Genomic DNA, 12,945 nt, shown 5'->3' with positions numbered 1-12,945 from the left:
ATATCTGTTTTGTTTTCTGCATTACTTAATGATATATATTTATAAACACAAGCAAGAGGTTAGTTAAACTTTGATTAAAAGATGCTGAACTTGTGCAATATTGCACTCTCAACTTTAGTAAAGTTATTGGGTCTGTTCACATTGAAATAAAGATTTAGTGAATTAATAGGACACAGGTGTAAGGTATGGGAACAACTTGTAAACAGGCTTTTTGAATGGACCAACAAATATTGCAGCATTTTGAAGAGCAAACTGCAGCTGAATAGTCAGAGCAGTAAAACAGAGCATCATTTGGCTAGTGGTTACATACTCTACAAAGTAACCCGAAGTTAAAACTCCAAATAGTTTCAGAAAGCTAAAAAAAATTGCTAATTTATGTTCTTACTTGGTCTGTAGATATGTGTTGGGAAGTATATTAACTGGTTGCATCATGGCCTGGTATGGAAATACCAATGGCCTTGAACAAAAATCCAACAAAAAGTAGTGGATACGGCCCAGACCATCGCGGGTAAAGCCCTCCCCACCATTGAGCCCATCTATATGGAGTGCAGTTACTAGAGAGCAGTATTCATCATTGAGAACCTTCACCACCCTGGCCATGCTCTCTTCTCACTGCTGCCATCAGGAAGAAGGTACAGGAGCTTCAGGACTCACACCCAGAACAGTTATTACCCCTCAACCATCAGGGTCTTGAACCAGATGGGATCACTTCACTCAACTTCACTTGCCCCATCACTGAACTACTGAACTGAAGTCAGTTATGGACTCAATTTCAAGAACTCTTCATCTCATGTTCTTGATATTATTGCTTACTTATTTATTATTGTAATTTTTTTTGTATTTGCACCATTTGCATTATTTTGCACATTAGCTGTTTGTCTGGCCTGTTGGATGTGGTCATTCATTGATTCTATTGTGTTTCTTGGATTTACTGTCTATGCCTGCAAGGAAATGAATCTCAGTGTTGTATGTGGTGACATATATGTACTTGATAATAAATTTGTTTTGAAATTTGAACTTAAGCTAGACAACAAATATTACCTCATCAGTATTTCCTGTATAGAACAAATGAAAATAATGTCTGTTTCTGTTCGTATTACTCAGGTGCCATAGGTTTCACATTATTTCTAAAAGTAAGGGAGAAATAAGACATAATCCTGTTTCCCTCTGCAAAGGAAATTAATTGCATGACCTTTTTACAAAAAATATTGTGAAATAGAATTTCTAAGCATGTTCCTTCACTTACAACCCTTGAACCACATGGCCAAAATATTTAGTTCACCATGTGAACCAGAACTACCTACTTGGCAATTGCGCACATTTTGCATGTAAAATTAAATGGTGATATATTCATAAAGAGGTCGGTTACCAATCTTTAGTTCACAGAATAACTAAGAAAGCTAAGTTATAGTTTTAGCCTGATGAAGGGTCTTGGCCCAAAGTGTTGACTGTACTCTTTTCCATAGATGCTGCCTGGTCTGCTGAGTTTCTCCAGCACTCTGTGTGCGTTGCTTGGATTTCCAGCATCTCCAGATTTTTTTCTTATTTTTATATTTATTTATATTAACTCTCTGGTGATGAAAGAGAAAGTTCAGCTTTTTTTCCTCACACGTACATCAAAAAAGACAGTACAAACGTGCTGTTGTGCTTCGACGAGCACAGTCCACGGATTGTGCTGGGGACAGTCAGCAAAGTGTCACCACACTTCCAGCACCAACACACAACTCACTAACCCAATCCCTCAACCACATGTTGTTGGAACATAAGCAGAAACTCAAGCAGTCATGGGGAGAGTATGCAAACTGCTTACAGAGGGTAGTGGGAATTAAACGCTGATTGGTGATCACTAGTGATATAAAGTCTTGCCACAGTGCTACTCATGACGAAACATCAAATCCAAGTTAGTTGATCATAATACTTGACAACAGGAGGATCAAGACTGAAATTTGGTAACAATTTAGATGTTGTATTATACCTTTTGCAATAATCTCCTCACTTGTGGAAGACTACTTACACAATCATGTAGATTCTCCTGTTCAAAAATCCATATGATAATGGAAAGCTATGTATCATGAGAGAAATGTTATGGTACAATAACCCACAAATCCAGGCTGAGCAACAATGAAAGGTGAAGCCAAAGCACTTCTAAATAAACAAATAGGCAAAAGAAGATTAAACAGCCAATTTTGGTTGAATAATTCACAGTAGCATCAGGGGAACCAAGAATCAAATCTTCAGCCAACTTGTGGATGCTGGTGCAGAGTCATGGAAATGCCAAAAGGAAAAGGATAACGGAATGGATTCAAACTGATTTTACATCAAAAAGGTAGCATTTTTCTCCAAGTGTGAAACATAATATAGTGCTAAGTTTTAATCATAATTTAGTATTTCAGAAGAGATTATAGATCGTTTGATATAAAAGAATGCTGTCTGCTTAAATTTTGATATTTGTATTTTCTCTTCCAGACTTGATGATGAAAGTAACTTAGTTGTACAAACAGCCAGGGAACAGGACAATGAAAATGTACTGGATAAAGCACTTGTGTTAATTGTGGATCGTGTAAAAGAGGCCCCGAATGGAGATGGTAGCTTGAGATTCACTGGGTACCATCAGAGAACAGGGAAAGTAAATATGTGAAGTATTTTCATGAACTTTCAATTAGACTACAAAGCAAATATCCATTTAAGTTTGGGCCTTGTAGCTTCAAAACCAGCAATTTTTAAAATATATTACCCAAATATGTTTGCATATGCTTATAAAAATGCATTGTAGTGTATTTGTAAGACTATCTTGAATTATATCTTCCTTTGGTAGGTGATTGATACAAGGAATTCTGGCCTGTTATGGAGCACTACTCCCGTGAAATCTAATATCAAACAAGGCTACTTCATCTTTGGAGAGCAGGAGGTAGGATTGCTGATGGAAGTATCACTGAAAAAATGTGCAGTTACTGTATAATGAGCACTCTAATTATTATTGAAAATAGTTACGTTGATCAGAATTTTATATAATATTTAAATTCTCAGCTTGTGGAGCTTGTTGATAAGTTTAGTATTTATTGACAATCCCCTGTAGTGCTGTTTCATACAAAGGACCAGGCCATGCTCTTTTCTCACTGCTGCCATCAGGAAGGAGATACAAGTGCCTCAGGGCTCGCACCACCAGGTTTTAGAACAGTTACTAATCCTCCACCATGAGGCTACTGAACAAACTACACTCATTCCATCTCTGCTGTTCCCACAACCAATGGTCTCACTTTAAGGACCCTTTATCTTGTTATTTCATGCTCATTCTTTATTGCTATTTATTTGCATTTGCGTGACTTGTACAATTACTCTACAATAGATTTGCTAAGCATACCCACAGGAAAAGAATCTCAGGGTTGTATGTGGTGACATGTATGTACTCTGATAATAAATTCTACTTTGAACTTTGGACAGCTTGGTGGCTAACATGTGCATTGGTATGGAGATACACACGGGTCCTACTGACCAAGGAAATAAAATGGTTATTTTCATGATAATCTATTTTTATCTGCCAGGTTATTTTTATTCACATATGAGGCTGCTTACCAAATTAAGAGCCCATAGTATAACAGAAAAGTTACTGGCATAGTTAGTGCATTGGCTGATTGGTAGGAGACAGCAAGTGGAAATAAAAGTATTCTTTTCTGGTTGGTACAAATAAATGTGTGAGCTGTTTTCTAAACAGGGAAGAAATCCAAAAATCTGAGGTGCAAAGGGACTTGGGAGTCCTTGTGAATCACACCCTAAGGGCTAACTTGCAGGTAGAGTCAGTGGTGAGGAAGGCAAATGCAATGTTCGCATTCATTTCAAGAGGTCCAGAATACAAGAGCAGGGATGTGATGCTGAGGATTTGAGGTCTTACCTTGAGTATTGTGAATAGCTTCGAGCTCCTCATCTAAGAAAAGCTGTGTTGGCATTGGAGAGGGTTCAGAGGAGGTTCACAAGGATGATTCTGCAAATAAAAGGGTTATCTTACAAGGAATGTTTGATGGCTCTGGGCCAGTATTTGCTGGAATTTAGAAGGATGAGGGAGGATCTCACTGAAACCTTTTGAATATTGAAAGGCTTAGACAGAGTAGATGTGGAAAGGATGTTTCCCATGGTGGGAGGTCTAGGGATTTTGCCATGGGTGGATATGAATGTTTAATCCAAGGATTACTGGCTCAGGTTTGGGATTATTAGTTCAGTGACGTAAAAGCACTATCATATCCTACCCATTTATGAAACAGAGACATAATTTGTGTAATACTGCAATCACTTAAGTCAGATTGAACATTAAAATAATACTCTGTTCACTGCATTTCCAGCAAAGTTCCAGAGAATATAGTTCAGAAATATGAAGATGAAAGTAAAAAAAGATTCTGGCAATCTCAAATAAAAACAGAACACTGGAAATTTATGGGAGGTCAGTCGACATCTGTGGGAAGATAAGTGGGAATAGTGGAAGAAGAAAGAGGAGTTTGCACAAGAGACACTTGACAGTGTTCATGATTGGCTGAAGTGTAGAGTTTGTGGGAATACAATGAATTACATTTTAAAGAAAGTGCCAAGGAAATAAAATTGAATTTGGAAAGTGCAGTGCTAGTATGGTCTAGGGCAGATAGCTTTCATGAGAAATTGAACATAGGGAATGTAGAATATTATTCAGTCATGAAAAAAAAAATGAAGCATTCGGAAGGATTCAGGATGGAGCTCTATCATCAAGTATGATATTGAAAAAGGGATGTACAATGAACTTAGTGAAGTAGGAGTGGAACTGCCAATTGGAGGGAGTGGTACATGTTTCCTTCAATGTATGATATTCCATTTTCAAAGAGAAAAATAAAATACTATGTCTCTATGAACTATTATCTGAATCCGTGACCCCCAAAATAAAATTCTCATGAATGAATATATCAGCTGCACATCATTTGTTAACATATTTACTGTAAGTCATGGTGTTGATGCAACAAAGTGTAAATAAAGCTGTTGTCCTGTTGAAAGAGAGGCTCCTGGTCGATTTGATACTTCCCACTTCAGCTCCACATCCTGCTTCATGGTCCCACTTGAAATGTACGAGCCTAACTGCAGTACTAGTGTCATTCACTGCTGTGAATGAGAAACTGACTACTGATTGACTTGGCTAGTGTGTTCTTTAAATCTTTCCCCATTTGTGAAGTGTTGTCCCTTATGTGCTCTTTTCAACCTTCCCCTCTCACCTTAAAAGTCAGGCCACACTTGGATTATTGTCTCATAACTAGGAAAGATTGTGTTGTCATTGGAGAGAGTCCAGAGGAGGTTCACGGGGATGATTCTGGGAATGAAGGGGTTAACATATGAGGACCATTCGGCAGCTTTGGGCCTGTACTCACTGGAATTCAGAAGAATGAGGGGGGATCTCATTGAAACCCACCTAATGTTGAAAGGACTTGATAGGGTGGATGTGGAGAGGATGTTTCCTGTGGTAGGTGTATCCAGAAATAGAGGACGCAGCCTCAAAATTGAGGGGCAACCTTTTAGAACAGAAGTAAGGAGGAATTTTTTTTAGCCTAGTGGATCTATGGAAGGCTCTGCCACAAAATGCAGTGGAGGCTAACTCCGAGTGTATATTTAAGGAGGACGTTGATCATTTCCTGATTGGTCAGGGCATCAAAGGATATGGTGAGAAGTCAGGTGTGTGGGATTGAATGGGATCTGGGATTAGCTATGATGCAATGGTGGAGTGGACTCAATGGGCTGAAAGGCCTAATTCTGCTCCTATGTCTTATGGTCTTATGGTTTAAACCTCTGCCCTCTCATTTTAGATTTTCTTACCCTGAGGAAAAAGACTACTCTTGACCTTATCCATGCCCCTCATAATTCTATATAAGCTTACCCATTGGTTACATGCTATCCGGGTCTCTCTTTATAACTCAACCCCTTCAGTCCTGGGAACACCCTTATGAATCTTTCATGCACCCTTTCCTGCTTAATGACATCATTCTTACAGCTAGCTGACCAGAACTGTACACAATGCTCCAAGTGCAATCAGAATCAGGTTTATTATCACCGGCATGTGCTGTGAAATTTGTTAACTTAGCAGCAGCAGTCCGATGCAATACGTAATATAGAAGAAAAAAAATGTGTTGCATTGAACTGCTGTTGCTAAGTTAACAAATTTCACGACACATGCCGGTTATGATATATCTGACCGCCAACAACTAATGCAGCTGTAACATGATGTTCCAGCTCTTGTCCTCAGTGCCCTGAATTGACGTTTTGCCATCTGAGCCAAAAATGACAATGCTAATATTTTTGTCCCCACAGATGTCATTCTATGATGTGATGCCTGAAGAGGATATGATTCTTATCATCCGTTTTTACCACTGGCCAGATGGAAATATCACAACTGCACCTTGGGACATTAACCAGAGCATGGAACAATTAATGGAGAGTGAGGAATGGCTGGTGGCTTGGGGAGTGCTAAAACTGTCAGCACTCGCAGATTCTCGTAAGTTGATAATAATAGACACCAGTTCTGAACATTGGAAGTTCACAGCTGTTTTATGCAAGATTTGGCAAGTTTGTTTTATAGTAAGTGTGGTGAACTACATATACCTGTCTGGACACGTCCCCTGCTGACTGCTCCTGTGGCCCCTCCCACAGACCCCGGTATAAAGGTGATTGAGACCTGAGCCCGGCCCTCAGTCTCCAGGATGTAGTATGGTGGTCAACTACTGCTTGTTCTTTCTTCCAGTCAATAAAAGCCGATATCTCGCCTTCACGTCTCAGAGACAGTCATTGATGGTGCATCAGTAAGTAAAAGAAACACCAAAGTCAATGATCTCCTGTGGTTGCATCTATATTCGAGAAACTGAATCTGGGTTGAACGACTGGTCTGTGGAGTCCACAGGGGTGACACTGGCCATCTGGTGCCTGCCACTTCAATTCTCAATTCCTCTCCCATTCTGTGTTGTACATGCTCTCCTACACTGGTTATAAGGTTGAGGGACAGCAGCTCACTTTCTGTCTGAGCACCTTACATCCATCTGATCTCAAATTCAACAACTCCGGACCGCTTGCTTTCAACGTTTGTCTAAGAAATAGTCACTACTGCTTTGTCATCCATCTGTGATAGTGGCACCGCTGAGCACTGCCAACAGCTTTGCATTTCAGAGCAGACACACTTTGTGCAGTAACTTGATTTACTGATGTTACAGAAAAGAGGTGAAGGGAGTCGATATCCATATTTTCAGGAGGCTGCAAGAATAAAATGAAGGTCCGGAATAAAAGTTACCATCTAGTAGATGGAGTTGAGTTTAAAGTCACAGTTGTACACTATGGAAACAAGCCCTTTAGCCTTTGCGTCTCTCCAAACATCCATTATCTCCTGATTCCAATCCTACTATCTTTCTATTTGATTCTGCCCCCCTTCCAGCATCCCCTCAGGTTCCATTTGCAAACGCACTTGGGGTAAATTACAGTGGCCTAATAATTTTTAACAGCACACCAGTCAATTTGGTTTTTGGAGGAAACTGAAGCAGCTGGAGGAAGCTCATAGAGTCATAAGGAATGAAGCAACAAGTATCCTAGCTGTGACATTGTGCTGTCTGTTATCAGAATAATATTTTCTCAAGAATATTCACAGTGCAGAATGGATAGCATAAGACAAAGGACAGAATTAATCCTAATTGATCCTAATCTGCCATTCATGACTGATTTATTTTCTCATTCGTTCTCCTTCCTTTCCTCTATAACCTTTGACGTCCATACTAATCAAGAACCTATCAACCTCTACAGCTGCCCTTGGCAATGAATTCCACATATTCAGCACCCTCTAGCTAAAAAAAATTACTCATCTTTTCTGTTCTAAAGGGATATCCTTCTATTCTGTGCCCTCTGGTCCTAAACTCACTTACTATCGGAAACATCCTCTCCACATCTCCTCTATCTAGGCCTTTCAATATTCAATGCAATCTCACCTCATTCTTCTAAACTCCAGTGAGTGCATGCAAATGTGGCCATCACTGTGTCAATTAGATTTAAGACAGAACAGATTGTCTGTCTATGGTTATGAATGTGGAAAGGTTTATATAGAAAAGCACTGTGATAAATGGCCAAATGTATTGTGAAACTAATTGAAAACATGAATTTAACCAATTAGTGGTTCAAGCCACATGGTGGCATTTTGTAACAGTCGATCTGAGAATAAAGGATCCATTTCAACACCATCATTGGATCATCTCCTGGCCAGACATACTAGAAATGCCATTTTTCATTCCATGTGCTTTTTTAATATGATGTGTTCAAGACTGTTCTGGCAGTGTAAGTTGGGTGATGAAGTTGTATTGCCAATTTTGCTTTCCAAGAAAATGCATTGTGCAAAAATTCTTCATGTCACTCACGTTTATCTTGTATTATTTGAAATTAGCATTAGCAACTAAAGCCTAACGTGGGATAGATTATTACACTCAAAGTTTATAAATATTATTTTTGGTACATTAAAAAAAAAGTTTTTTGTGTTAACTGCAGACTCCTTGAAGACTCAAAGTCCTGCTGTAACATGGAACACTGGGACTCACACTGTGACATTGTTTCACGTACCTGTCCCTTCTCCTCATGATCTTCTGGTGCTGGTATGCAAGAAGTCCTCCTTCAAAACTTTCCCTACCATTGTTTTAAGTCAAAATTCTTTCATCAGAAAAATTGTATTGTAGTAATATTCAAAGGAGAACCAGTCAAATTGGTTCATTACTCTACAATATCAGTGATAGTTTGTATTATGAAGACCTTCATGGGTTTTTGAATTGCCTGTATTGACAAACTATTTCCAAAACTGCTCTATGCCCGCTTGACAAAGTACTAAGCTGGAAATATTAAACTGTAGTATTATGCAGCTGTAGAAGAACTAAAATCATTGTCCTAATGCGATAAATGCAGTCAGACCTGATGCAAATTACATTTCAAAAGTTGATGATATAAAATCTAGTAGGATAAACGGATCACCTCTTCAACGTTCCATACCTTTTAAGAGAATCATTTTTTCATCGATGGCCTGGACTCTTGAGATCTTGTGTTTTATATTCTGTTTTTTCCACTAGCTTTTTTTTTGTTGTCTTTTGCATGATTTGTTTTTTTTTGTGTGTTGGGAGTGGAATTTGATGTTTTTCTTTCCATGGGTTCCGTGGTTTTTCTTCGTTTTGTGGCTGTCTGTGGGGAAGAAGAATCTCAGGATTGTATACTGTATACATTCTTTTATAATAAATGTACTTTAAATCTTTGAAAAAGAAGGAAAACCACTGAATTATTGAAGGCAATATTTGGTGAGGATTATTGCAAGACAATTGTAGTTTGTTGTACAATTGTCTTTGGATCAAACTAGATTTATAATCTCAATGCCATATTGTTGTGATGTGGTGAGATTTGTCATTTAGTTGTTTGTGCTTCTCTTTTTTAAAATCTACAGTCTATCATTTTGCTAACCTCTGTCCTCTGCTTATATTTGCTTTACTTGGTCTTCATTGTTCCGCTCTAGTCCCGAGAAGAGCCCTCAAATTTCTGATAAACAAATTGGCAAAATTAGTTCCACAGGTGCGATGCCCAGGTGCAACAGACAAGAATATTCTGACCCCAGTGAAGCACCTCATTAGTAATGCTCATCTCAGCCGAAAAAATGAAATATATTTTGTACCAGCAAATTGATTGTCATTTTAATTATTATATTTATTATAATTTATTAAAAAAATTGAAATAATAATATTGAAAACAAAATTAGATTATCTCAGAAATATTATTTGTAAATAGAATGGAAAAATATATCCATTTGGAATAATCAAAGTTCTATTATCAAGCTTATCAGATATTAGGAAAAAGAGAAATTGGCTTCAGTTTAAAAATTATGTAACAAGCTGTCAATTTATCTTGTTTTCATGATTGGGAAAATAGTCTGCTTGTTCTGAGGTGAAAGTGTAGAAGTTCTCATGTGTCACATTCATAAGAGATGTTGCATATGGGTTGAAGCAGACAGAATGAAACCTGATTATTCTCTGATGTAAGCATGTCTTTCCTAAAGCCTGGAGAGCACCTGCACGACATATGGCAACCTTATGGGAATGCCACAGTACGACTCCACCTGTTCACTGGCAGCAGACCCGCATCTCTCATTGCTCCAGAATCGCCTGCTGATACTAACACACCCAAAGAATGGCCTGCCGTAAGTAGCAGCAAATTTGCTTTCAAATAACCTTTACAACTCGGACAATTTGAATGACTATGTGGCATATTAAATTATAGAGAGAAACTTGCAATCTAATTTTACCCGATGTGGGTAAACAGTAGCAATAAACAGAGCCATGCACTGTTGTTGGGGATGTGGGAACACATACATGTGACACATGTGAATCAGATTAAGCATTTAAAATTATTTAAATGAAGTCAAGAACCTGGTTCAAGCACTCTGGATGTTTCACTGCCATTCCCAAATACTGTTCAGTGTACACTAGCAGCAGAAGCAAATTTGTGCAGCAGCAGGTTTACAGACCTAAAGAGTAATTTTAGCTTGCTTTCTCAAATGAACAGTTTAAATTTCTTTTGCTGCATTATTAGAGATTTTGTTTTGCATTTTTGTTTACTGCGGCCTCTTCCTACCCCCTTTATTTTACTATCTATCAGTCCTGGGAGTTTCACTCTGAGTTGCAGGCAAACCTGCTGTGAGAATGGGTGTTTGTTTAGAACTCTTCTTTCGCTCCTTGGATCAGAATTGCGAGAAGGATGCCAAGAAAATTCATCACAGTATCTGAAACAGGTGTTACAAACTTATTTTTTGTCAATCAACACTACCTGTACAGTTTTCTTTGTGATATTTCTTCTTTATTAGCTTTTGGAAGCGTGAGGTATAATTTGGAAGGGCAAATGCAAGAGGAAAGTAGACAGTAAATGGCAGTTGCCCTCAGAGTGTTGATGTACAGAGGGGCCTTTGGGACTCCCTGACAGTGACAACATCGGTAGATAGATAGGGTGGTAAAGATATACGTCAAGCTTGCCTTTATTACAGGAAAGGTTCTAGATTCTAGCATGGATAAAGCAGCGGCTGATTGGCAAGAGGCAAAGAATGGGAATGAAGGGAGCCTTTTCTGGTTGGCTGCTGATGGCTAGTGCTGTTCCACAGCGGTCTGTATTGGGACCGATACTTTTTACATTATATGTCAGTGATTTGGATGATGGAATCGATGGCTTTGTTGCAAAGTTTGCAGACGATATGAAGCTAGGTGGAGGGGCAGGTAGTTTTGAAGAAGTAGAGAGGCTCCAAAAGGATTTAGACAGATTAGTAGAGTGGGCAAAGAGGTGGCAGATGGAATACAGTGTCTGGAAGTATATGCACTATGGTAGAAGAAATGAAAGGGATGATTATTTTCTAAATGGAGAGAAAATACAAAAAAATGAGGGGAGATGGATAAACAGGGAATGTTTTTGTTGGACAATGGATAGCAGTATATAAAATAGAGAGGAATGAATAGGGTAGTCAGTCAGAGTCTTTTCTCAGGGTGGAAATAACAAAGAAAACATAGAAATATAGAAACCCTACAGCAGAATACAGGCCCTTTGGCCCACAAAGCTGTGCTGAACATGTCCTTAACTTAGAAATTACCTAGGGTTACCCATAGCCCTCTATTTTTCTAAGCTCCATGTACCTATCAAAAAGTCTCTTAAAAGGCCCTATTGTATTCACCTCCACCACCATTGCTTACAGCCCATTCCACACACTCACCACTCTCTGCGTAAAAAATTTGCCCCTGACATCTTCTCTGTACCTACTTCCAAGCACCTTAAAACCGCGCCCTCTCATGTTCACCATTTCAGCCCCGGGAAAAAGCCTCTGACTATCCATACGATCAATACCTCTCATTATCATGTACACCTCTATCAGGTCACCTCTCATCTTCCATAACTCCAAGGAAAAAAGGCCAAGTTCACTCAACTTATTCTCATAGGGCATGCTCCCCAATCCAGGCAACATCCTTGTAAATCTTCTCTGCACCTTTTCTGTAGTTTCCACATCCTTCCTGTGGTGAGGTGACCAGAACTGTGTACAGTACTCCAAGAGGGGTCTGACCAGGGTCCTATACAGCAGTAACATTACTTCTCAGTTCTTAAACTCAGTCCCACGGTTGATGAAGGCCAATGCACCGTATGCCTTCTTAACCACACAGTCAACCTGTGCAGCAGCTTTGAGTGTCCTATGGACTCGAACCCCAAGATCCCTCTGATCCTCCACACTACCAAGGGTCTTACCATTAATACTATATTCTGCCATCATATTTGACCTACCAAAATGAACCACCTCATACATATCTGGGTTGAACTCCATCTGCCACTTCTCAGCCCAGTTTTGCATTCTATTGATGTCCCACTGTAACCTCTGACAGCCCTCCATACTATCCACAACAACCCCAACCTTTGTGTCATCAGCAAATTTACTAACCTATCCCTCCACTTTCTTATCCAGGTCATTGATAAAAATCACGAAGGGAAGGGGTCCTAGAACAGATCCCTGAAGCACACCACACTGGTCACCAACCTCCATGCAGAAATTGACCTGTCTACTACCACTCTTTCCCTCTGTGGGCAAGCCAATTCTGGATCCACAAAGCAGAGTCCCCTTGGATCCCATGCCTCCTTACTTTCTCAATAAGCCTTGCATGGGGTATCTTATCGAATGCCTTGCTGAAATCCATATACACTACATCTACTGCTCCACCTTCATCAATATGTTTAGTCACATCCTCAAAAAATTCAATCAGGCTCGCAAGGCACGACCTACCTTTGACAAAGCCATGCTGACTATTCCTAATCATATTTTGCCTCTCCAAATGTTCATAAATCATACCTCTCAGGATCTTCTCCATCAACTTACCAACTACTGCAGTGAGACTCACAGGTCTATGATTTCCTGGGCTATCT

The 12,945-nt window shown here is 39.3% G+C and overlaps 1 protein-coding gene across 5 annotated transcripts in view; it reads left to right on the top strand.

The window, feature by feature from the left end:
• ccdc17 (coiled-coil domain containing 17) overlaps nucleotides 1-12,945 on the top strand; it is a 116,026-nt gene that overhangs the window by 67,952 nt on the left and 35,129 nt on the right. For all 5 annotated transcript variants that reach the window (XM_059984181.1, XM_059984183.1, XM_059984182.1 and 2 more), the window contains 5 exons: nucleotides 2,467-2,626; nucleotides 2,816-2,908; nucleotides 6,313-6,496; nucleotides 8,518-8,621; nucleotides 10,058-10,198. In XM_059984181.1, the coding sequence (XP_059840164.1) occupies nucleotides 2,467-2,626; nucleotides 2,816-2,908; nucleotides 6,313-6,496; nucleotides 8,518-8,621; nucleotides 10,058-10,198 (682 nt within the window). The remainder of the gene's footprint in view (nucleotides 1-2,466; nucleotides 2,627-2,815; nucleotides 2,909-6,312; nucleotides 6,497-8,517; nucleotides 8,622-10,057; nucleotides 10,199-12,945) is intronic.

Source organism: Hypanus sabinus, chromosome 11 (assembly GCF_030144855.1).
Source record: "Hypanus sabinus isolate sHypSab1 chromosome 11, sHypSab1.hap1, whole genome shotgun sequence".
NCBI classification, from domain to species: Eukaryota; Metazoa; Chordata; class Chondrichthyes; order Myliobatiformes; family Dasyatidae; genus Hypanus; species Hypanus sabinus.
Note: the sequence above shows the minus strand (reverse complement) of the source record. Positions and strands in the feature narration are given on the sequence as shown.